The following is a 26,677-nucleotide window of genomic DNA, read 5'->3' as shown; positions in this document are numbered from 1 at the left end:
AGGTTTCAGCCAAGGCAAGAACACCGCAGGTTACAGGTGTAAAAAAAGTATAGAGAAGTAAATATACTTACTTTCACAGTGGTGTCTTAAACGACAACAAATTATTTACTGCTTAACGTCATCACTTAAGACTATATTTAACTAATATCACATTAAAAGTGACTTGCTAAGACACCTTTCCAAATGGTCTCCTACACAGTGTGTTTACAAACATATCTAATCCTGGAGTAAATGGCCTTTTGAAAATGGGATTAAGGCTGCCTTGAAAAATGCCCATATCTCTGATATAATTTTTAAATCATACTACATTCACTGTTCGTTCAAGTCAATGTTCATTTAAATCTATAATACCACACGCAATACTTCAAAAACAACAGTGCTATTGGATTCTAAGTAAGCATGACACAACAATTTAATAAAAACATACATTTATTTGAAAACCAGGTGAATTTCAAACAAAACGTATTCGTGAGATCAGTCATTAACAAAAATCCTAGGGTCCTAAAGTAGATGGTAATACATGACTGGTGTGTTGGAAGGCAAGTGTCTACAGAAAGGTGGAGGGAGGGAGGGAGCCGGTGCTTGGGGTGTCCCCCATCACAGAGGGCTGGAGGCAGTACGCAGGAGGGTGTTCTTCAAGCAGGTGCAGAGCTGGTTCATCAGATCCTTGTTCTGGCCCTCCACCCAGTGCATCTCCACCAGCACGTCTGCCTCCTGGGCCTTCACGTTCAGCAGGGTCTTGAACAGGAAGCTCTGCGTCGGGCCGGGGCTCTGGGGCTGGAGGCCAACCGCCGCTTCCTTTGGACTGGAGACGCCATCGGCTTCCTGTGTGGAGCGGCTGACTTCCGGCGTGACAGGAACCTCTTCCTGCGTGCTGGGAGACTCCATGCTGACATCCAGTCCCCCGTGCTCACCCGGCTCTCCTGCCTGAGCTCCAGCGTCCTGCCCGTTGCTCCCCTGTCCACCCCCCGGGGCTGATTGGGGCTCTTCCCCCGAGGCCTTGGGACCTTCCTGGTTCTCCGTCTTGTGGGGCGGTGCAGGTTTCATGTCAGAGCCCTGAGCTGCGGCCGGGTGGCTGGAGGCACCAGGGGAGAGCTTTCGGTTCTGTTCGCGCCGTCTCTGCCGTATGTGGACCCAGGTGTTCTCCACGGCAGTCAGGAAGAGACTGAGCTCTGCCTCGCCGCTGGGGACGCGCTTATGAAGAATCTGAGAGAGCAGAGAAAGAAACATCACGGGAAAAGTTCCATCTCTCAAAACTTAGCTGACACTCAAAGGCACTGGAAATAAGACCACAAATTTAAAAGTGGATAAATGTAAATTACAAATCAACACTTGATCAATTTATTCATAACAATTTTCCCTTCATTTAACATCTTTACTCTATTAACATAAAACACACAGGTGTAATATCATTCTACATCCTAAAGTGATTTCATTGGATTAATACTGAGCTCAACTCCAATATATTAGCATAACCAGTAGAGTGTGAGGTCTTGAGTGAGTATGTGGGCGTATGTAGCGTACCCGCAGGTCTGTGAGTGTCTTCTCCATCCAGACAGTGACTGTGTGCACATTGCTGCTCTTTGAGCAAGCTGCGGAAGAGGAGGAGGAGGAGGAGGAGGAGGAGGAGGGAGACAAAGAGGAGGCTTTGATCTGCAGCTCTCGGACTGTGGGCTGCAGTATGGTGAAGGCCAGTGGCTTGCGGGCCTTCTCCATCTTGCGCTTCTTACTCGGGGGAGACTGGGCCACAGGCAGAGGGAGGAAGAGGAGGAGGAGGAGGAAGAGGAGAGGAGGACATCAATAGACCTTCAGATTACAGGGTTTAGGGGCAGAACACAAACACCACTGTGGTGACATGAAATGGCAGACAGACTGCTGTGCGAAGATCTACTCATTGTTTATTTGACATTCTATTGTCGATTGATGTAGAGAGGTTTCAATAACCACAATGAATGGATTGTGTGAAATCAATGGCAAACTCTGACCTATACCTCATCAAGCTTAAACTAGGTTTAGTTTTAGCATTCTGTACACTCTCATTTAAATGTGTATACGTAAAGTAAATCCGCACCCACAAAATCAATCCCATCAATATAAGAACTAACTAAATGTACCACTGATTTTTCTCATACAGTCCCCTCAGTAGAACTATAGATTTAAAGACAGGAACAGAGATTAAAGCACTAGAGAATGAATCAATGTCAGGAGTTTGGGCAGTGACCCATGCAGTAACCACCACACCCTTTGCCCTCTCTTTCAAGCATACCTGCATACCAGGAGAGCCAAATCGGTGACGGAACTGACAAGAAGACATACCAGACGCAACTCATGTACTGTTACGTACAGTCCACTGCACCTCCAGAGGTGGCAGGTTGAAAAGAAATTACTGCAACTTGGTCGCCACAAGGGGGCAGTAGCACACAAGTGAATAGTCCCCAGTTGCATCACCCCTTGACCTTGTCTTCTGGGAAGGCAAAAACACCCCTCATTTTCATCACGCGCTATTGTTTCCGATCCACACATCTCTAACACGCCACATGCTTTGAGGATTGAAGAGAATATTGAGATTTATGAGAATATTTAGAATGAATCCATTCCAAACAAGGCCAAGCCACTAGGACAGTGGACGAGGATAACATTCAGTTACCCTTGAAGGGGTAAGAGTGCTGTTGCTGCAGCTTTGGCATTTGCTCAGTCACACCGCATTGCACACATTCCAAACATATCCAGGGCCCACTCACAAGTCACTCTGACACAGAGGCACACTCTCTCACACACACACACACACACACACACACACACACACACACACACACACACACACACACACACACACACACACACAGATAAAGTCATAAACTATGGGCAGCACCCCTAGCCCTAGACAAGCAGTGTATCCTCTGGTTTGACCTCTGGAGTATTCCTAAACATGCCACAGAAAAAGAGGTGTTCAGAGAATGGACAGGTGCATGTGCACATCCACACAGGAATAACAAGCATGATGAGGCAGCACAGCCATTTGGGAGCTGAGGCTATCTCCATCAAAACCATTTAAGATGGTGGAGACAATGTGGAGACAGAGGCCGAGACTGTATGGAGTAGGTGTCACTGAAATGGAGCGAAGAAGAGTGAGAGCAGGAGACAAGAGGGAGAGAGAGAGTAAAAGGAAAAGAGAGAGAGAGAGAGAAATTAGGACAGTCATGCATTCTCTTCCCGTTCCAAGTCACATTATTGGCTGAGTCACCGGCAGCATTATGCAGAGAGAGAGAGAGAGATGAGTGCAAGAGAGAGTGAAAAGCAGAAGAGAGATTTTCAGAGAGAGAGAGGGATTGTCTTAAAGGCATCCCACTGGCTGAGGAGTCACGTGAGCGAGCGGCTGCTCTCTGGGTGGAGGTGAGAGACAATCTGTCCACTGCATGACTCACTAGAGACTAACACACACAGTCACACACACCCCAGAGGCTCCAAGACTCGCTTGTACTACTACTGAAATAAGTGGGCCAGAGCATTTGTGTGTGCCTGGTCTACAAAAAGAATCGTGTCCGTGTCGGTGTCTGTCTCTGTGTGTCTGTCTCTCTGTCTGTCTCTCTGTCTGTCTGTCTGTCTGTCTGTCTGTCTGTCTGTCTGTCTGTCTGTCTGTCTGTCTGTCTGTCTGTCTGTCTGTCTGTCTGTCTGTCTGTGTCTCTGCCCTGTGACCTAGCATCCTCTGCTCTAACTAAATGAGCCCCACCGCTCAGGCGCTGCACGTCACGCTAATCACATTAAAGCACAGACTGCTCAGCTAATCCCCCATCAATCAGCAGAGCTCTGAGGAGAGCGCTCTGTCTTCTGCCAGACACACACAACACACACACACACACACACACACACACACACACACACTACTAACCAGCTCAAAACAGCCCATTCCGGTCTCAGACATCCTGCAGACTTCCATTAAGGTTGCTAACAATTTGACAATGGTTGGTTACCATTTCCTTTATTTGTCAATCTTCCATTCCTTCCTTCCTTCCTTCCTTTTGTTATGTCCGAGCCCCTCTGATAAAAACGTGAAGGAAACTGCAGAAATTGCAGATAATACTGAGTTAGATAGAAGACGTATCATACTACAGCTGTTGAAATCTGCTTAAGCATGGAGAATACCCCATTAACAAATCCTGTTAATGAGGTGTGATATTTTGCTGTTCTTATGACATGGTATGAATGTATTGTTTTTTAAACACAGACCTGTAGACACAATCATGAGAGTTTTGTTAAAGTTGGCATATCTGATAAGATCTCATCTCAAGTCCTCAGTGCTTCCTCCTCGTTCCTCGACACACTTCAAAGTACACGAGCTGGAAGACCGACGAACGAGGACAGAGGAAGCATGCAAATAATGGTATGGGATACACCTATCATCTACCCACACAGTGAGGAATGTCCTGATGGTGTAATTCTAAAACACAGCACAAGGGGGCCCCGTTTCATGACTTTTTAAGCCCCTTGCCCCTGCAATGACATTGGTGTTTATTCGGTGCAGCGTGCCAACGTGTCCTTCATGTCCACGCGTTAATGCAGAGGGACTTTATGTGTGCTGTTGTTGTAGTGATATCAGCAGAGGAACAGACTGAGGGGAGTGTTTTGCTGACATGTGCCATAATGGCCTCCCTGCACCAACAATGATGCTCTACGAGGGTGAGGTGAAATGACTTCTGCTCTTCATATGGGCCAATGATTTCCATATTTAATCTGTCTGTCTAATAAGGGGCTCAGAGACGCCTCTTTCCATTACATTTATTTGTGTCCCCCCCCCCCCATCAAAAAGCCTTCTGCTCACAGTGAGGGGGGAGAAACACAGGGGAAAAAAATCAATAAAATCCATCAGGCCAGCCTGTCTGAGCACAGCACATCCTAAACACAGAGTTGTGTACTCATGCACACTGCGCAGAGAGAGTGGGGAATAGCACACACACGCACACACTGCCACGCAGACAAACGCCGCATGAACGCACACACTAATTCACTCACACACACACACACACACACACACACACACAAATCTCTGTCTTTTCATCAGGGTACTGCTTTTAGCCCCTCCTCTCCTCTACAGTAATTCACTGTCTCTTCCCTCTCTCATTTTCTCCTTCCCTTCTCCCTTCTTCCTTCCCTTCTATCTCCCTCTCTCTCTCTCTCTCTCTCTCTCTCTCTCTCTCTCTGCTGGTCCAGGATGGTCCATAATTTATCTGACACACTTCTCCCTACCTCATGCTTGGCACGCGGTGACAAGAGCCCCAGACAAAGGCCGGGCTCGGCTCCGATGACAGCCGCGCACCAGCGTCACAATACGCATTACAATCCATACTATATTATCAGCTCTGCTCTTGCCCCACTTCCGAGCCAGCCTCCACACGGGCTACACACTAGAGATGGGGGGAACAAAGGTAATTGAGTAGTATGGTATGGACAGATAAAATAAGGTCATTATTCAATTATCCAGCATGATTGGCGGAGGCAGAGATAGCTATTTAACCTTGGGGTTCGTGACAGGGAAGCTTCTTCAGATGTACACCGCATCCCCTCTTCCCAATTCATAGTCAAGCCCTGCCCAGGCCTGCGCTCTATGCGCGGTGACCTTCGACCCCCTTGCCTTCAGCTCACCATCTGACACTTACAGGAGCCTCTCATTCTCTCTTCCTTCTTGTCTTTGTCTAGTTCGGTTGTCTCTCCGTCTCTCTGTCTCTTGCCATGTCTCCCCCTTAGTGGTACCTTCACAGAAAGCCTCTTTATTCTCCTATGGAGCATCCCTCCCTCCAGTGTCCCCTTCTTTTGTTAATTTCCTTTCTTTCATTTAATTTTCCTTCTTTCCTTTCGTTTCTTTCTTTCTTTTTGCCTCTCACTTGTTCTTTCCCTGTAATAAAGGAGATCAGATTCAGAGCAGACCTCTCACAGCCTGCCTCTGCTGTATGTTTTCATGTCCGGGGTAAAAGATCGAGCTGTCAGCCGAATTGATCTGGCTTCCATGCAGTTCGCTAACGGGCCGTAGGCTGGCATTCACACACCCTCAGACTGGGCAGCTGAGCAGGAAACAGGTTCTACATGTTGTGTATGTGTGGGGGGTAGGAATAATTGAGAGAGCAAGAAAGGGAGGAGGGAGGTGGAGGAAGGGAGGAAGACAGAGAGATAGATGTACACAGTGGAGAAGCAGGTGAAAGTGAGAGAATGAGATGAATGGAGAGAGAGAGAGAGAGAGGGAGGGAGGGCGGATGAGATGGGGGTGTGTTGCTGTGGCGTGGACACAGGTGTGCAGCCCTTCCCAGATTGGTGCAGGGCTTTCAGGCCGACCCTGAGCTGCTGGCGAGCCACAGAGGAGCTGCGGTGGTCAGCCAGAGAGGGGGCGTGGAGCGGAGCGGAGAAGAGAGGGTGGCGGGGTGGGGGCCAGGAGAGGCAGAAATGTAGGCCAATCTTTCTGCTCAAGTGCCTTTGAGGGCGTGTGAGGGGGGGGAAGAGACATCTGGGGCTGGGAGGGCTCTGCTGAGGACCCTCGACAATCCTTCACACACCACCCCTCTTCCTCTTCCTCTTCCACACAGACACACCCCGGAGCGCCAGGCTACCAATCACCCTTTCTTTCCTCCTGCCCTTTCTTCTTCCTCTTCCACTTCTTCTTCTTCTACCCTGAAAGCTTTTGGCTCTGCACTATGCTCTCGAACTACCCCAGCAACTGTTGCCAGGTTACAGTGAATTAGGAAACTCAAACACCCGAGCACCCTGGAAGAGGGCTAAGTGTGCCCAATGGAAAGGGCCTGGGGGTATGCATTATTAACACAGGGGAAGGGGGCAGGGGGGCCTCTGCATATTCAGCAGGTGTGGTTTCCCTGACTGAACTGGGAACAGCCTCCAAGACCGGAGGCAGAGTTCTGCTGCATCAGATATGCATGCTTGCTCTGCTACTGCTCTGACCCCCACTGTGACCTGTAGGGCATGCAAAGAGGGTTCAAGGCCCGGGTGGCTTCCTACAAGAAGCCGTTGTTCCCGTTGGTGTAAGCAATCAGAGGTTGTGTTTCAGAGCCTTGTCATATTGAGGTCCAAAAGGTCAATTTCTCATTATGTTGTTTAATCAATAAAGTGCAATCCAGTGGTCCATTTGTTTAGTTGATGTTACTGTATCAAACAGAGGGGGGCTGTTGGGTGTTTCTATGTCTGCCACCTCTATGTCACACAGACGGCTCCAGGATGTTGGCAGTGTGGTTTAGGTCTGTCTAATACTGCGGTCCTGGAAGAAATGTATACAGTAGTATTTATCATGGAGCTTACCGGAACAGTCACGTTGTCGTAGAAGCTCCAGGCCAGAGCCCAGCGCATGGTGCGTCCCTGGCAGAACTCAGTGTGGGTCACTTTAGACACCTGCAGGAAACACACACACACACACACACACACACACACACACACACACAGTGTAAAGAGCAGAGCAGCCCACTGACCTACATATGCAGAAGAAACCAGCCAGACATGCTCCACAGCCCAGACACAACAACAAAGGACACACTGCTCTTTTCAGTTTACTGTGTAACAATTTGTCATAGTTTGGGTTCTGGAAAGTGTTTCTTTCTCACAGTGCTATTAACAGGCCTGCATCAGTGGGATATGGTCTCATGTTACTCCAACTATGCAGACTGTTATTGTTAAACTGTTATTTTTACATACTGGAAATGAAGATCGGTGTGTCTGGAACGTTTCACAAAGAAACATGTCATGCTTAAATATCGGTGATATGCTTCTAGCATGAAAACCCCGCCCACTCGTGAACATATGTCTAGCAAATGGTGTGGGTCTGAGAGATGTCTTTACAGCCCAACTGCTTCCATATGACACTCAGACGTGTGAAAGCCTTGACATGTATACATACAGCAGCCAGATTAATTAATTTGCTAAGCTTCTACTGTATACGAATCCAAAAGAGCTTTGTGCCAAATTGAAATTTGATACAGCCACATTTACTAAGCATATTTTTGTTTTAAGTGAAACATTAAACAGATTAAAATGAGGGGAAGAGAGGGCAGGCTTCTGGCATGCTGAAGTACTCGAAGAATGTGCAGGACTTTGACTGATGAGTGCTCTCATGTTGAAGATAAAAGCATACAGAAGAATGGAGAGAGGGAGGGAGCGAGAGATAGGACAGAAAGAGAGAAGGACCAAGAGTACTGCATTAGCATATTAATTACACTCTCATTACATAGACACACAAAGGAACCAGAGGGAGCCACCCTCACTTTTCTTTTCTTGTTTTTTTTTTTTTTTTTTTAACTCTCACAGGAAGTTGGCCAATGATGCACTTTCCCTGATGAAACGTGACAGGATTCTGACACCTTCTGATGAGGAGTGTGTGTATGTGTTTGTGTGTGTGTGTGTGGGGGGGTCTACTGTGACACGTCTGGCCTGTGAGGAAAAGGCTGATTGACAAGGGACTAATAACTTGTGAGCTGCGCCGGTATCGCTCATTCACAGCTATCACTGGCGCTTTGGCTACACCCGGGGCAGAGAGCGTGTGTGTGGGGTGGGGTGGGGTGTGGGGAGTAGAGTGGGGGTGTGTGTGTGTGTTACTCCTGTGTGGCTGAGGGCTGTGTCCAGTCCAACAAGCTAATGAGCTCTGATGAACCCCTCCATTCGTCCCGCCTTTGAAGAGACTCCGTTAATGCAATCAACCCGCTCGGCTCGGGCACATTTGGTAATGCAATTAGACACAAATTTAGTGCCATTAACCTGCGGTCTGCTCCTACCCCCCAGACTCTATTTCCAGTCCCACATGGGGCCACATAGGAGGCCACTGACAGGATGCTGAGCCTCCTCAAGCCACCAGGCCTGAGCCCTCCTCCCCCAATTCTGATATGTTTACATACTGACAGAGACAACACTGAACTTTTCAATGTAAGAGAGGATTTCAGTATGTGCACATCGAGTGTGAATAAATAAGTGTGGGTAGGTTTGCATGTCTATGTATATGCAGCATTTGTACAGCGGTGCCAGGTATCTATATTTATTTATTCAATATTATGGTTAATTTTATGGTGGTACATATGCCTACTCAGAAAAAAAGCCCACAAGATGGCTGAGAATTGAAAAAAAAAGAAAACAAATTTACCTTGCCAAGATGGCTGCAGAGACTCTCAGTATACGAAACGTGTATTATAACGAATACATGCGAGAAATAATACGCGATGTATCGCAGAATCGAATCATAATACTTAGAATCCTAGAATCCTTAGAATACTTTATTGTACAATAAATTCGCTATATCGTATTGTAGCCCAAGTATCGTGATAGTATCGTATCGTCGCCTCTGTGGCAATTCCCACCCCTGGTATGCAGCATTTGATCATGTATGGCTGTGTGGAGTGGTAAGCTGTAATGTGTGTGGGTGTGTCCTGTTTGTCTATGAGGCTTTTTGATGTGCTCTCGCTGCTACTCACCCCTTGTTTCCGCAGCTCCTCCTTCAGCGGGGCGAGGCTGCACTTCTTTCCCAGCATGCAACTGTACCACCTGCAAACAGAACGCAGCAGAGCTCCGTCAGGGCGCCAGCCTGAACCTCAAACAGGCCGCGGGGGCACCGACCCAAGGGCACGACCCCCAGACCACTCCGCCCGTGGCCGCTCTAAACACCCCTGACCCCTTTGGGTGTGGGCAAAGCAGGGTATTTAATGAAGACCTGTGCTGAGGCAGGGTAGGAAGAAGGCTGAGGAGAGCACATAAGGAGGCATCTAAGAAAGAGCTTTGAAGTCACGCGGGAGACAAAATCAATTTTTATCCTCGCCGATTAAAAATGATGAGCTTTCCACGATCGATCCCACAATCCCCAGCGATGGGCAGCGTCGCAGTGGGAAAGACAGCTTTCCAGGCACGGCAGGGGGGAGAATGTTTACTGGAAATGCGACGGAGTAGAATCAGTGTTTGTATGACTTTCATGTCAGTGATTCTGATCAGGAGACATACACACTTTAGTCAGCCTTATAGAAAGACACAAATGCTATACTAACACAAACGAAGTGCAAGAGATTCATATATAAGGTTTTTCGTGTGAATCTATCTATCTGCCAAAATATCTATATCCACATGTTTTATATCTATATCCAGGGGTTAAGTTGGGATTTGTAATGTGGCTCTGTGGTGACAGGCAAAATATTTGTACACAAAAGGCCTACATTTGAATAAAAAAAAAATCTTTCTTTAAGGATTTATTTGAACACTTGTATAGACGTTAAAAAGTAGTATATCAGTGTCAAATACAGGAATGTTGATGTTATGTGACCACTAAAGAGAATGTTAATACAAATTCCTTAATATGAATTGATTGGTCTTTCAAATAATTACATTATTTTGATGTGTAATTCATTTACATTCTACAATATTAAAATACACACAGACATGAATTCATGATGTTAGTTTGGAGGCAAACTGTTTACTCTTGACATTAAACAGCATTTAGTAAAATCAACATGTAGTAGTTGTTTAAGCAGAATATCAGACACATTTCCATCCAGTTAGGAATCATAATGAAGTCTCCATGTCAGTTTCGAACTTATGTCTCTCCCGACCTTGCCATCCAATCAGTCTCTCTGGCGTCTGCGCCGTCTAACTGACAAGAGAGGTTGATCTGCACGGTGGCTTTTGGGAAACCCATTGACAGTACGAAGGGAAACCCTGTGAAACATCTGATGTTCGCAAGTTGCTACATTTGATATACTCTAGTCTACAGCTACATAGCAGTCGCTGCCAATAATCTAGGGTTATTACACCTAATGGAAGGAGTGAAAACGTGTTTTAGGCATAGTTTGAATTATTAAGATTGAAAAGTATAACACACACACACACACACACACACACACACACACACACACACACACACACACACACACACACACACACACACACACACACACACACACACACACAAATGGTTGAGCGCCCTCTGATGAAACTGAAGAGTGTGTGTGCCCCACACAGCCCCAGCCCATTTTAACCCGTCTGTATTTAATCATCTCTCTGTAAATATATGGGCTAATGCATATTTTGCGGTAAGGCTTTTTTTTTTTTTACCACCAGTTTAGAGCAACTTCTTCACCAATCCACCCCAATCTTTTTAAGCAGACATGAAACAGCAGTGAGGCAGCCCCTCCCCTCCCAGTCCCCAGCAGTGCTGTCAGCTCCCTTTGCCAGCCACCGCCGCTTGACAGAGGGCACGGCGTGCGGGTCTCCAGGGAGCAGACGCGGCAGGGAGGAGAGGGGAGCAGGAGAGGGAGGGGTGCACACACCAAGCACAGAGCAAGAGGAGGGTGTGGGTGTGGGAGGAAGAGTCTCATTTCATTTTACGACATCAAATATTAAAGAGTCCTAATATCCACAGATGTTATCCACTATGTCATGCAGATTGAAGCTAAACAGTCTCCTTGCATGACAGCTTCCCCCCGATAAGGGAATTCTTAATATCTACCGGACATTTTGGGCCACATATATGTAATATATGCAATCTCCCCTTCTGAATCTGACCTTCCTTAAAATGAATTTGAGTAACGCTATCAATATGGCAGCCCTGCTGGCAGTGTCAGGGTGTGGTGTTGAAAGGGCTCGTTATGTCTGTGTGCATTTGGACTGGTGAAGGGGAAGCACCCTGCCCAAGTCTGCCGCTAATTGCAGCTCTGTGCTGCTATCGGAGAGGGGAGCGGAATCTCAGCGGGCCAATCAGAGGGGCTCTTGGCTGCATCCGCAGGCACCTGGCGGAGCGGCTCGCCCCCACCCACCCCCCCACACACATCCTACTCCCCCCCCCGCCGAGCCCAAAACTCACTGCAGAGAGAGAGAGAGAGAGACAGAGAGAGAGAGAGAGACAGAGAGAGAGAGAGTGATGGGGAAAACGATGGAAAGAGGCTCCCCTGTGAAAGCTACTCATTTATCTGCACCAACAGACAGCATGGGCATGACTGCAAACACAGAGAAACACACACACACACACACACACACACTTACACACACACACACACAGCGCTAGCCAAACATTTATTCATGCTCTCACTTAAATACACTCAAATATACACACACACACACACACACACACACACACACACACACAGCGCTAGCCAAACATTTATTCATGCTCTCACTTAAATACACTTAAATACACACATACACACATACACACACACACACAGCTCTAGCCAAACATTTCTACATGCTTTCACTTAAATACACTTAAATGTACACACACACACACACAAATCCTCAACCAAAGCATTCTACACACCTCACGTTACGTTTTTTGTTCAGACCGGCGTATAATGGCGTGTTCCACACACGCCCACCACACATCCCACCTACGAACTGTGTCCCCATGGGGTGCCCAGGTGTGGCGCCTCTAATCAGCCCTAATGGCACCAGACCCCCCCTCTTCATCTCGGTCTCACTCCACTGCTCTGCTGACAGCCTCCCAATCCTCCTACACACACACACACACACCCCTCAACCTCCCCAAACACACACAATACATACATACATACATACATACTCATATCCCTCAACTCTGACACACGCGCACAAACCCATCAATCACCTCACTGCACACACACACTGACACCCCTCAATCACACACTCAGAAGCCCCTTGGATACACACACACACACGCAGACAGACAGACACACACACACACACACACACACACACACACACACACACACAAAGCCACTCCTGTCGTGGTCTGCAACAGTCAAGGGTAACTGTTTATTTTGTGTGCCAATTAATTAAACAAACTCGGGGTGACACATCCATCCCAGCCCCCATCTGCCCCTGCTCCTCACGCACCCCTTTAATTAAGCCTGCAGAAGGCCAGTAAGCCCCCCCCCCACACACACACACACGCACACAAACACACACACACACACACACACACCCAGCAGGAAAGGCAAAAATACCTCAGAAACTCTCACTGCGGTCAGGGGCTCACAAAAACCACACTGATTTAAGATGAAAAACCTGTTGTGAGAAGAGAAAAAATAAAAGCGGCGAGAAAATGTGATTTTACAAAAGGAGCAGGCCACAGACTGCGCCTGCTCTGGTAACACACACACACACACACACACACACACACACACACACAAGAGCAAGGGTTCCTCTGCTCTGCGGGTCGTGACGACTGCTGACCTTAATTTCAGACTCACGAGACAGCTGCATCAGACACGTGGGCGTGCAAGATTCACACGAATGGTGGCTTGAGCGAGTGTGAGCCACGAGGTGTCAGTGCAGCAGTGGTGAGTGTGTCTAGTGAGGCAGGTGTGAAGGCTTTAGCTGCTGGAGGGTGGGGTGCGCTGCGCTGGGGTGGGGTGGGGGGGAGAGTTCAGGTCGATCAACTCGTACCTGAGCCTTCTCTTGAGCTGCAGGCTGTCGTGGATGATCCTCTTGACGAACTCCAGCTCGCCCCCCTCTGCCATGATCTCCGTCTCGCCCCCAGTGTTCACGGAGCTGGGAGGGGCGCGCCGCGCGTTCCTAGAGTTCACCCCCTGGAAGGGGGGGTGGGGAGAGGAGCGAATGAGGTAGAGAGAGAGAGAGAGGACGACAAGGAAAGATTAAGTACCACATAACACCCAAAACGGAGAAGGAGAGGAGAAGTAATAGCGATATGAGGATATAAAAAAAGAGAAAGGCACCAGCAGTGCAGAAATCCACTCATAAAATATTCATCCTAATGTTTCACGCATCATGACATATCTGTCACAATACGCTTTTGCTAACCCCCACAAGTACACACATTTCATATGAACCAACATGTGAGGCAAGAGAAGAAGAGAAGAGAACCCAAACGGATCTATGTACCTTTGCTTCTAACTGGTTAGCAAAAAAGGGTGGGTTGCACATGCAGAAGTCATAGATGATGGAGGACTCCTCTTTCAGCGCGTCCATCAGCAGAGTCTTCTGAGGGACCTTCACCACTGCCACACAAACCAGGAGACCGCTGGATTAATTTCCATTCACATGTATTCATTTAGCACACGCTGCTATCCTAAGGGACTTAGGTCAACAGTTTAGAGGGCAGAGATGCTAACCACTCTACCACCAACACCACAAATGCTCTCGTCTCATAAGTAAGTAAGTACATTGACTTATTGTATAAGTATCGTACGCGTTCTCAGCATGATCAGTCCCTGAGAATCAAACCTATCATAGCACCTTGCCCTACCAGATGAGTTAGCAGTTGGATGGTGCAACCTGATTCATGATGTAATACACATCCAAACACACACAGAGTAGGGCGCACACCTTTGATCAGGTCCGAGAGGCTGTTCTGCTCCACGTTCTTGGTGGCGTAGTTGAAGCAGATGTCATCCACCTCCGTGGCCAGGAAGTACCAGCCGTTCATGGTGGCCCCCAGCAGGGGGTAGATACAGGAGGCCCCCGTACCTGCAGACACACACCAGGGGGAACGGTGAGGCCATAGCTGCTGTTAAACTCTGAACCAGATAGATTTTTACAAACGACTAATGGTTTCCGATTATGATTCATCTGGCGTGAGATGTCATGCAAGTACTCTGTATTTGACACTAATTGCTAAAATGACTGTTGGAACTCAATTCACATTTGTACGCCATTTTTTTTTTGTGATACAAAGGATTTCACTGAGCTTCCAAGTTGGAGCAGTGTGTGTGTGTGTGTGTGTGTGTGTGTGTGTGTGTGTGTGTGTCAGGGGAGAACAAATGTCGGGTGACAGTGATCTGTGTGTAATGGAATAAGGCTGACCCAGGCTGTCCCGATTACGGCAGCCATTATTTGATCAGCGGTGTTTCTGTGACTGGGTCCGTAATGAGAAAGCCCCGCGGGTTTAAGTGGGCTACCCTGGAGCCAACATGGCAACCCTCGGGTCACAGCCGAGTGACAGTGGCTGTATGGCCATTCATCATTCACATGACAGCAGGCAACCCTGTGTCTCCCAATCAGAGGCCAACCAGCTCCCAAGGGTGTGGCTCTCACACACACACATGCTCAGAAACATATGCTAACACAATAACTACAAACTCATCCTTAAAGAGGAGCTTCAAGTTACTATGCACAAACACCTTCAGGCATCTGGATCTTGTTGGCTCCTGGTTACGTCCTCTCCCCATCCCCTAGGAAGGTCTAAGAGGGGCCATGGGGGTGGAGAGGAGGAGGAGGACTACGGTGCTTTAAATGAACTGAGGCCTGTCCATGCCCAGCATGCAGCAGCAGCCTTGGCTAACACCATCCTTAACAGCCAGAGGGGCTGGGGGAGATGGAGGGGGAGTCCATCCAACTAACACTTCCCTTCAGCGCATGGCTACGAGCCTCATATTAAACCCAGTGGGGTGGAGATGGAAAAGGGCGGAGGAGAGGTGTGAGGCCTGGGGGGGGGGATGAGAGATGGAGATATGAAGGCTGGAGGTGAGATAAGAGAGGGGGAGGATGAGATATGATAAGGATGGGGAATGGAGGGGTAGGGGGTGGGGAAAGTGGGGCCATACCGATGTCGATGCCTCTGCGCGGGCCGTCGCGGGCGCCCTGGTCGCTGATGAGGTCCTCCACCCAGTGGATGTAGTTGAGGCGCAGCGGCACGGTGGGGATGAGGCGCTCCAGGGGGATCTGGATGGTCAGGCCAAAGTCCTCCTTCAGCAGGGTGCAGGTGAGAGCCCGCACCGCCTCCGGGTCCTTAAAGTTCAACCTGCAGGACAGACACGGGGGACAGGAGGAAAGAAGGACAGACAGACGGAGGGAGACAGCAGCAGAGAGGGAAGAACAGGGAGACAAAGAGTGAATGAAAGGGGAAGAAGAGGGAGACAGGGGAGAACACAAAGACAGACAGAAGTAAAACAAGACAAACAAAGAGACGACGAGCAAGAGGAAAAATACAGTGAGAGTGAAAGAGAGAGAGAGACGGGGAGAGAGAAAATGAATGGCAAGGGATGCCAGAATGAATGGCAAAGGGAAAAAAAGGTGTGAAAGAAAGAAAGGATGAATACACTCATCCATAATCATGTTAGCCCCCCACATCATACCAGCGGCACGATGAAGCTTTTCAATTCATCACTGCCTATCAGTGACACGTCTGCGGTGATGGAGAAGCCCAATGAGGGGGCCCATCAATTTGCACCCCTCTGGTAATGGCTGCCGAAGACTTTATTATCAACCTCCACCCCCCCCACCTACACCCCTACACCCCTACACCATCACCTCCCATTCCTACATCTTTAATGAATCACTGCGCTAGGGAGTCATGCTTTTGTGTTTCGAGTGGCAAAGTGCAGGGAGATAGGTGTAATTAAAATGTCTCCACGCATTCACACCTCCATGAATGTAACACAACGCCAGTGTGTGTGTGTGTGTGTGTGTGTATGTGTGTGCATGTGTGTGCATGTGTGTGTGTGTGTCTAGCACCTTCCGATCTGTCTAGGTCTGCGTGAATGTGTGTCTGGAAATGAGGCCGGTTGTGACTGTGTGTGTGTGTGTGTGTGTGTGTGTGTGTGTATATGTGTGTGTGTGTGGTTGTGTGTGTGGTTGAGTGTGTTCCCGGCACTATCCTTCTCCTGTCTCCACACATGTGGGCCTGCTGCGTGTGTGTGTGTGTGTGTGTGTGTGTGTGTGTGTGTGTGTGTGGTTGAGTGTGTTCATGGCACTATCCTTCTCCCGTGGTGATAAAAACACATCAACAGCAGACAAACCCAAACATGTCCCAGCCTACCTATAATCCCCTGGTGTGTGTTTGCTGATGGGAAGATCACTACATGTTTTGCTACATGCAGATTAGTGTAATACCAACCTGATGACGGTCTTCTAATAGGCAACAGAGAATTAACTAAAGATTCTCTGAAAAACATCCACCCCCTACACCTCGACATATCTACAACATCAAGACCAGTGGACGGTCTGATGCTTTTGAGGAAACTTATCAAGGCCATCCACCTCCCTAAATTCATGAGCACATTAGCTGTGCGTAATGCGTTGTGTGAACACGACCTCCAGGTGATTTCAGGCTTCCTTTGTCTCACGGTAGACCAAGCAGGTCAGCCACAGCAGAGGATGAACCAAACTGCCCCCCTTTCACTCAACCCACTTTTGCAGGGGGAGGTGGGGGAGAACCCAAACAGACAACACACACAGTCATCACCCCCTAAACTGAAGACAGAGGGAGAGAGAGAAAAGAGAGGGAGGGAGAGAGAGAGAAAGAGAGAGAGAGAGAGATAGAGATAGAGAGAGAGAGAGATAGAGAGAGAGAGAGAGGAATAGAGAGAGAGAGGGATAGAGAGAGAGAGAGGGATAGAGAGAGAGAGAGGGATAGAGAGAGGGATAGAGAGAGAGAGGGATAGAGAGAGGGATAGAGAGAGAGAGAGAGGGATAGAGAGAGGGATAGAGAGAGAGAGAGAGGGAGAGAAAGAGAGGGATAGAGAGAGGGATAGAGAGAGAGAGGGGGATAGAGAGAGGGATAGAGAGAGAGAGAGATAGATAGATAGAGAGAGGGATAGAGAGAGAGAGAGAGATAGATAGATAGATAGATAGAGAGAGAGAGAGAGAGAGAGAGAGGGAGGGAGAGAGAGAGATAGAGAGAGAGAGAGAGAGAGATAGAGATAGAGATAGAGAGAGAGGGAGAGAGAGAGAGAGAGAGAGAGAGAGAGAGGGAAAGTGAGAGAGAGAGAGAGAGGCAGAGCCAGCTCGTCTGACCCAGATTAGAGTGGCCATTGTTGGGGCCAGTGGGCTGCATGGCTCAGTCGGGTCATGATCAATATGCTGGGGCTGCTGGACCGCCGGCTATTTTTAGCTACTGATGAGGCTGAGCACTGCTGATGCGCATGGGGAGAGATGGAACGATGCGGCTATACCACACCGTCTCCACGGCAACCCTACCCCCCCCCCCCCCCCCCCCCCCCCCCCCCCCGAAACCAAACCAACTCAAAATAAGGGTACGCCTATCTGCATTCTTAGAGTGCATTGCAGAATAATACATGTGCTTACAGTATGTTTGTGTGGATAGAGAGAGAGAGAGAGAGAGAGTGTGTGTTCACATTTGTAAGCAAAGCTCTATGTGATGTAATGGATGATAGCAGCCTGTCACAGATACGGCTGACCCTGGTGTGACTGGAGAAAGGTGAGTACCGTTTTATCTCACATACAGTGCCCTCGAGAAAGAGTAGGTCACAGCAGCTCCGGGTAGCAGTGAGAGTGGCAGGAAAGACAAGGGTAGGGAGGGGGGGAGAGTGGGAGGAGAGGAGAGGAGAGGAGAGGAGAGGAGGAGAGGAGGAGAGAGCTGGTACTGGGGGAACCACCCCACATCCCCACCCCAGCAAGGACACACCAGGCCCACAGAGGAGAAGCCACTTCAGCAGTTTCTCTCCCTCATAAACACACTACTGCTTACGCTGCTGCTGCTGCTGCTGCTGCTGCTGCTGCTGCCTCTCTTCACTGCTCATGTCTGACTGCTGGGACGGCGGGCACGAGAGGCAAGGGCACAGGCACAGGCACAGCCCAACACAACCACTCACAGAGGCAGGCAAGGGGGAGAGAGGGAGGGAGAAGGACTTTCAGGGAGCCGCGCACACACACACACACACACACACACCGTGAGCGGGGGATAAAAACACAAAACAGCCCTGCAGCAACATGGAAAGGTAGTCCAATTGTGTGTGCAAAAAATGGATAACCATCACACGAGATATTCTCCAACCTTTCTAAATGTCAGGGACAGGCCATGCACATTTTTGTGCTTGCAGGCTTTTGTTGAGCAGATAAATTATGATATGCAGCACGGTGCAATTCTTCACAACAGAAATAATAATAGTTAATCCCTGTGACACATTTTTAATAGTGTCTGGAGTATTATGCTACAAGCGACTCATCAAGTGATTTTAAAATGTATCGCAATATCTAGTGAGTTTTTGTCTGTAATACATCACGTCTTCAGATGTCATTTATTATTGCACTGCCCGTCAATCATCTCTCATCTTTCATTCCTCTTTCTTTCCCTCATGCTCTCCAGTTCCATTTTCTCTGTTCTTTTCATTTTTTTGTCTTTCTTTATCTCCATCTCTCCATCACACCACGTAGCCCCTTCTTTTGTCACCCTATTTGACATTTCTTTATCATTTCCTTTCTTCCTCTTTTTTATTTGTTCCCTCTCAGTTCTTCTTTTCCATTTAAAACAATGTGGTATAAAATCTTTTTCAGGCCGTACTTCTTTTTTCCCCAAAATCTTCAACCCTGTTTCATGCTGTTCTGGGATCACTGAAATGCAGAACTTGTTGGACTAGCAGTCATAACACACACTCACACCAGTCATAAAATATGACAGGAAGTGCTCTTTCTGTGAATTCAGTTACTGCTGGTTTGTCTCCCACAAACTGATGCTACACTCATCAGATATTATGGCATCTCTACCACAAAGTCTACCCACTCAGCAAACAACCAGTTTAGGTAAAATCAAATCAAAGTCAGAGAAAACAATTAGCCTCTATGTTGGAATAAAGATCATCATCTGCCATCATCGGATGTTGAAATGTTAAGTCCCATTTGGCAAATACCTACAGTAAATTCAGCCTGTGTGACTGATTTAGACTCGTTAGGACCTAGCTAATGAAAACGTTGAGAACCACTGGTGTAACGGAGAAGGTATAGTCTGCCAACCCCACTGTTCACTATACACCATCATTAGCGCAATGACCTTCACAATGGAAATGTTTCTTCTTTAGAAACACCCAACACACACACACACACACACACACACACACTGGGATTCCTTAACGTGAGCACTACCTCTTCTCTCTCTTCCCTTTGTCCATCACTTACAGGGGAAAAACACACACACAAATCAAACACTCTGGTCTTGCCCTCAGGAGATGTCAACACAAACACAGTCGGAGTGTCTTTCAGACATTCACACTGCACACTGGAGAGTGAGGTAATGGATCGAGCGCTCTGGTTGCAGAGAACAAAGCTTTTTCCCAGCCCTTGGCTCTGGCGGGCCGAGATGAAAGCCAGGCTGATGCTTCTTCAAGCAGGGGAATGTGAAGCGATGGTTTGGGTCGTCAGTTCTGCTCCACTCAGCCCCTATTCCTCAGTGACAGCACTGCAACAACACACACTGGCGGAGATGAGAGAGAGGTGGGGAAAGGCTGAAGGAAGATTTTAAGGAAAGCTATTTCTTTTCATTTTCTATATAGGTCTATTTCTTTTCATTTTCTATACAGTAGAATGCCATGGTGAAATCTCAGGCCACCAGGCTTCATATCTCAAACTAGAAGAAATTAAGGTAATTAGGGTATTAATATACCCCAATATAAATGTGGGCAGGGGGAGGGAGAGAGAGAAAATTAGATAAAGTAAAAAAAAAAATTATGAAAAAAAAACCAGAGCACTCTACAGAAGATTACCCTTCTGATTTCCAGAGGTTTCCTTCAGTGCCATCAGGGACTGCTGTTCTGTTCTGTTCTGTTCTGAATGGGAACACACTGAGGTGGGTACAGTATGGGAAATCCGTCTCTAGGAAACGCACCGTATCTCTCTCTAAAGAACTGAGCCGAGTCCAGCCCGTAACTCCCTGATTATTCCTCTCATTCCAGGAGAAAGCTCTCATCCACGCGCGGCGCGGCGCGCTTCGCTTCGCATCAATAATGCAGCGGCTGTGGAGATTAATGCTCGACTTATTAGAGGGAGAAATCTGCTGAAAGGAGTCGGGAGTGGAGAGCCGGGCGCTCGGCGAATGTGAGAGGGGAACCGTTAAATGTCACTCTGAACACAGAATTTTTAATGCGCCCTAGTGCTCAGAGCTGCCGGATGGGATGGGATGGGATGGGTGGAGTTGGGTCGGGTCGCCGTCAGACAGACACTGGTGATGAATGCTGTCTCTCTCTCCACTTTCCTGCTTCTTCCTAATCCCATCTCTTCTCTGCTGACATCTGTGGCCCAAATCTTCCCCTCTTCGCCATATCTCACTCCTCCACTCCGGCTCTGGAAGATGGATAGGGTGGGGGGGGGTGGGGGCAGACTGGTACTCTCCCTCTCCCTCCCTCTCACCACCCCCTCCAGATTACCCACATCCTCCAAATGGCTGCTACTTACAATAAACTTAAGAGAGCTTATCTCCACCAGTTAAGACCACAGACTGGTGATGGGGGGGGGGGGGGGGGGGGGGGGGGCAGAAGAAAGGAAAGTTTGGCAGTGGAAATATGTTGATTTTATTCGGACTTTGGCAAACATTTCCACTAATCCCTGCGCTAACTTGTTGGAGCGGTTGGTCTTTGTCGTCTTTGTTGCCACCCTGGTAGAAAAGAAGCTGGCGGAGCTGATGGAGGGGCCAGCTGTTGGGGTGGGGGTGGGGGGTGGATGCAGCGTGGGCGTTCGCTGTCTGTGGCGGTGCCTCCTGTTAATTGTGTGCCATAATGGACACCTGGCGCTGCGGCTGCAGATGCCCAGGCTCGTCTCGTCTCGTTTTTATTTATTTTTTAAAGACAGCAGCTCAGCTCAGCCCCCGCATCTCGCTGGCAGCCTCAAACCCACGCCAACATGCTGACACAGGTAAACACTCTCGCACCTGCTCCAGGAGGTGGCACGTTCGCATTCATCTGCATTTACACAATGGAATTTCCCCATCAAACACAGCAAAGCCACTGTCACCTCTCAAATACAGCAAGATGGGATGGCATGGGGTGTGTGTGTGAGAGTGTGTATGGGTGTGTGTGAGAGTGTGTATGGATGTGTGTGTGAGAGTGTGTATGGGTGTGTGTGGGTGGGTGTGTGTGAGTGTGGGGGGGTCCAGGCATGTGTGCACAAAGCATATGAATGAATTCACATGCCCTTAAAAGCAAAAACTGCAACGCCTCATGTACACACACACGTACACACACACACAAACACACACACACACACATACGGATGCACACACAGACACACACACATTTTACACACACCTGAGACCAATGCTAAATATAAATCTGCAAACCTCAATAGGTTTGTGAAAAAGGCTCCTCGCTCCGCACACAATCCACAGAAAACCTGACCGGAAATAAACCACACTAACCACAAGTGCATGCTGGGAGTCCATACAGCACCCTGATTTCATACATTTGCTGAGTTTGAGAAGACTTTGTACAGTTCAGCACATATTTCATAAATGGGGGCAAGGACTGAGCTGTCTCCAGCCTGGCAGACTTGTGGATTACTGAGGTGATCTGTGTGAAAGGAGAGCTATGCATTAAACATGAAAGGAGTCGGCACTGTTTGAGCCAGCCGGGGGCAGAGGCTTCGCTGTGTGAGCTCAGGATGAGAAAGACAGACATAAAGGCAGAAGAGGAGACAAAGGTAGCGAGAGAGAGAGGGGGGGGGGGGGGAGAGGTAGACTCACAGAAAGGTAAAGAGCCGGAGAGGGTGAGGGAAACAAAGTGTGTGTGTGTGTGTGTGTGTTTGTTTAAGTGAGTGAGGGCGTACGAGAGAGAGAGAGAGAGACCATCTCCAGAGAAGCATCTTATTCAGTGCTGATGTGCTGAGGACGTCCATCATTATCTCATTCTACTGACAACCCTTCATTAGAAAACCGAATTTGGCTACTACAAACCACACAGGCATTAAAAGACAATAACACACACACACACACACAGCAGATGATGAGTTCAGTCCTAGCTCTACCCTCCTCATTAAAGCCAGATTGATGGGGGTGCTACAGGGCACAGTTTGGGCTTCCAGAAACCCATCGTTATTAGACATCAAAGGCAGCGAGCGGTCAACGTGGGGGCCTTTTCATGCGCCGTCTTCAAACGGCCCACGTGGCCGGACCTGCGATGGCTCACCTGAGACAAGACAACAGGCTCCAGACCCTCCAGCAGCCAGCCCTGGCAAGACTCGCTCACCCACAGGTACTCTCATGTCTCTGCACGCTGGGCACAAAGAAACCAGCCCCTTTCTGACACCAATTTAGGAGATTTTAGCTGTGTGTGCATATACATGTTGAGGACACATTTGGGGATAGAAAAGTGTTTTGTCTGCCAACGATGCCCACTTTTAACATCTGGCGTTCTCTAGTGTCGGTACACGAATATCTCCTATGAAAATTCAGGGCGAGTCGGAGGGGATATTTGGCGCTCCACACTCCCATGCATTTAAATGGTGGAATGAAGCGTTTGTTTCAATATATAACAAAATGACAGACGCGGCACAGGATTCACATGAGTCTTTTCCCCCTCTCTCTCTGTTTGTCTCCTTTCAGTTGGAGTGCATGAAACCCTGTTCCATCAAGAACGATATCCCTCTGACAGCCCAGCGTCTCTCTGGCAAGAATGATCTGAAGGGACTCTGGGAGAAGAGACAGTCTGACACACAACTCACACTCGCTCGCTCTCTCTCTCACTCACTCACTCACTCACTCTCTTCTTCCTTCTTCCTCCCTCTCTCTCTCTCTCTCTCTCACTCACTCCCTCCCTCATCTTTCTACATATTTCACATCCCTGTGCGTCCCAATTACTGACTGAGCTCATGCACAGCTATTGGACATGAAGCAGTCTGGCACTGGCGGTGTGTTTTTTTCCCCGCCCCGTCTGCCTCTCCTCCACCTGCCACTCTGTGTCTCTCTGCTGTACTGCTTCCAGGGATCTCACGCGTGCACGCAGACACGGCCAGAGCAATCACAGCGCCCAGGAAAAGCATGGGGAAGTGAGAGGATCTGAGGTGTTAGCTCTGTTGCATGCATAAATAATGTCAATGTGTTATTTTTCCACAACCTAAGATAAACACGCCAGTCAAACAAACAGCTCTGCTATGACTGAAGGTTTGGCATGTGAATGCTGACTGGAATATTTCTGTACGTGTGTACACATGTGTGTTTGTGTGCATGCGCGTGTGTGTGTGTGTGTGTGTGTGTGTGTGTGTTTATTCAACTCAGTGTATATGAATGTGAGCCCAGGGCTGTTTTACAAGCTGCAGACTGTGAACAGATCCTCCAGAGTGCGTGGCAGAGAGCATGTCTCCAGACGGAGTTCAGACCAGCCCTCCAGCATCACCTGACCACTGGCAGGAAAGCCCTCTGTTCTTAGGGGAGGCAGCTCCCTTTGTCTGTATACTTCCCAGTCCCACACTAGCATGTTTGGTCAGCATCCAAACCCTTGCAGCATGCTACATCATTAGCATACACTAGCTCTACTACCTCCTAAGACTTCACATCCTAGGAGAGGCCGACACCTCGAGCAGTGCAGGTTAGAAGCAGCCCCATGAGAAGGTAAGAACAGTTACAACACAGAACCTTTTGAACGCAACAGTTAGACTCGTCTGGAGTATACCAGGCAACAGACATAACTCACAGGCACGGAGCTGCACATAGAGTTTAGATGCCTGTTAAAAAGAATTTCCTAAAGTCCCAGAAGGCCTCAGCTTACCCCTGCCCTAAGGGGTGGGTGAATATAGCATCCCCCACTGTGAACACACACACACACACACACACACACACAAATAACCTATCAATAGACTCAGCAGGATGTGCGTCCCCATCAGCTGATAGGCGCCGCCTAAATAGGACAGGCACAAAAGTCCCTGCTGGACTATTGATCCCCAAAATCTTTAACTCGTTACTTCCAAAATCAGACAAAGATAACCTAGGGGCATTTCCACACCTTCAGGCTTTAGTCTGTTTGAATCCTAGTGCCCCTTAAGTTTGGTTTACAATTGGATTCGCACACGCTATTCCTTTTACCCACTGCATCAAATCTAAACAACCCTTGTGGAAAGACACAGATCCACCCAAATGATGCCATGGCCAAAGTCTTTTTTCATTCACCATCTTCCTAATGCAACCTTGAAGAACAACAGCAGCACTATGTCAACAACGGCCTAAGCCAGGTGATCCACTGTATTTTGTTATGTTTGCATTGCTGTGATTCACTGAAGAAAATGAAAATAATGCATTGGCCATTATCCATTGACTGACCTTTACATAAAGTAAATTAAAACCTTATAACATGTGGGCAAAGGACATATATCAGATGAACCAAGATGGGGTACCACAGACAAGGCTCATGTCCACCAACCTCAGTCACCAGATCTGCCCATGCTTTGCCTTGAGCAAAAACAAAGCCATATCACACACAGACCAAGCCAATTAAAGCATCATGGAAAATGTAAGACGTTATGCCATATGTACATTAATCAACATAATTAAGTTACCAACGTGTTCCCAAAAGCAATACATGGATAACTCAGATTGATTCTCTTAACCCTGGTGAATGTATGTCAGGCCATACAAGTAGTGCAAAAAAAGTATACAAGCTATTCTCTCAGAAAGATTAGTATGATATAGTACTCACGTGACACGGCCAATCAAGTTGGTCTGCACATGCTGTTGAAACTCTGGATATTTAGAGGCCAGGTAGGCAAAATCTGGAGGTTTGTCTTTGTAACGATTTCTTGGGTGCATAGATTTATTGAGAGCCATCCTGAAACTGAAAGAAAACGAAAATTATAAACACCCCTGACAGGATATTATACGATTATCGAATACAACGTTGTTCTTTAACCTCCTTACACAAAGTCATTAACTGGCGTTTTATTGAGGTTTGAAAAGCTACAGGACTCAATCTGACATTAACGTTAATGTGAGCATTACATAGTGGCAAATGGTGTTGGCAAGTGTCTCAACATATAACATGAGGCATTGCCATTATGCCATGGTGTTACCTTTTAACGCCTACTGAAAACTATGCTAGCCAGTTAGCTACATTTCAATGTGGTTTGGAACGTAAAGTACGGAACGCGCGATTTACGAGGTGTAGGCATTCATTCTGTTAAAGATTTGACATAACTAACCATATTATAACTGACGTTTAATGTCTGCAAATCTGTTTTTTAAGTAGTCGGACACACACGTTCCTAAAACGTTGTAACTATGCTATGTTCCGGGATGAACGGGTCACAATCCTGCGCCACCGACACTAATGATGACGTCAGCGTGTATTTCGAGGGACAACAACACAAAAAATGCTGTATTGTCATTTCAATCAGTCAGTCAATTATTTGTTTCTTAGCAGTATACCCACAGAAGCTGGTACTTATATCTCAGTAGCTCTTTTATCAATTCTGCATGTATATTAATGTATTTTAAATGTGCTTTGCCTTGTGAGATAAACTCTTTTCATTCACAAGCAAATTTGACATGCCTCATATAATTTCTTCGTCAAATCCAAATTTATTTGAATGCACAATAGAAGTAGCTCCTTACTTATCGCTGTTCACTGGTAAACACCTAACAGTCTAAAATAAAAGACGGCTTCTCTTCAGCAGTATGCTTCTCATCAACGCAATGTGATGTGACAACAATGCACGATCACATAAATTAACAAAATTAGGTTCATTGATTACTTATATGATCAATATTGATCAATTATATTACACATACATACATATAATTCAACCCCATCATTACTCTGTTACACTACATGTATACAAGGGTTCGACTTTTACATTGCATGCCATATTTGGGAATTTCACTTGTGCAGACTTCACCAAATAGTGTTGCTACGGTCAGTCATGCTGCTTAAGTGGTGGCCTTTTCATAAATAATCTAAAATATAGATTTTTCCACCCATTACCACAGACTACACTGAGGCCATGTTCTGGTTATTAGAAAGATCACAGGATATGAAGTCACAGGAACTAATATGGAAATTAACCAAGAATCAAA

The 26,677-nt window shown here is 47.6% G+C and overlaps 1 protein-coding gene across 3 annotated transcripts; it reads right to left on the bottom strand.

Annotated features, from left to right (window-relative positions):
* Positions 1 to 411: 411 nt before the first annotated feature.
* mettl16 (methyltransferase 16, N6-methyladenosin) lies at positions 412 to 26,617 on the bottom strand. 3 transcript variants are annotated; one of them, XM_012825243.2, is made up of 10 exons: positions 25,804 to 26,617; positions 25,305 to 25,439; positions 15,498 to 15,694; positions 14,281 to 14,421; positions 13,837 to 13,952; positions 13,381 to 13,523; positions 9,450 to 9,519; positions 7,297 to 7,386; positions 1,525 to 1,740; positions 412 to 1,206 (listed from the first exon to the last, which is right to left on the bottom strand). In XM_012825243.2, exons 2-10 carry the CDS (start codon positions 25,430 to 25,432, stop codon positions 598 to 600), a joined length of 1,710 nt encoding a protein of 569 aa, XP_012680697.2. In that variant the 5' UTR covers positions 25,433 to 25,439; positions 25,804 to 26,617; the 3' UTR covers positions 412 to 597. The 3 variants fall into 3 exon arrangements, with proteins under 3 accessions (XP_012680697.2, XP_031429061.1, XP_031429062.1); XM_031573201.2 differs by having other exon boundaries at positions 25,675 to 25,806; XM_031573202.2 differs by lacking the exon at positions 25,804 to 26,617 and adding an exon at positions 25,523 to 25,621.
* Between the last annotated feature and the right edge of the window lie 60 nt (positions 26,618 to 26,677).

Source organism: Clupea harengus, chromosome 9 (genome assembly GCF_900700415.2).
Source record: "Clupea harengus chromosome 9, Ch_v2.0.2, whole genome shotgun sequence".
Lineage (NCBI taxonomy): Eukaryota > Metazoa > Chordata > Actinopteri > Clupeiformes > Clupeidae > Clupea > Clupea harengus.
Note: the sequence above shows the minus strand (reverse complement) of the source record. Positions and strands in the feature narration are given on the sequence as shown.

Coding starts and splice junctions, on each gene's coding strand:
- mettl16 (XM_012825243.2), bottom strand. CDS start 25,432: ATGGCTCTCAATAAATCTATGCACCCAAGAAATCGTTACAAAGACAAA. Junction 14,422..15,497: donor GCGCAGAGGCATCGACATCG/GTATGGCCCCAC, acceptor GTGTGTCTGCAG/GTACGGGGGCCTCCTGTATC. Junction 7,387..9,449: donor AGGAGCTGCGGAAACAAGGG/GTGAGTAGCAGC, acceptor TGTTTCCTGCAG/GTGTCTAAAGTGACCCACAC.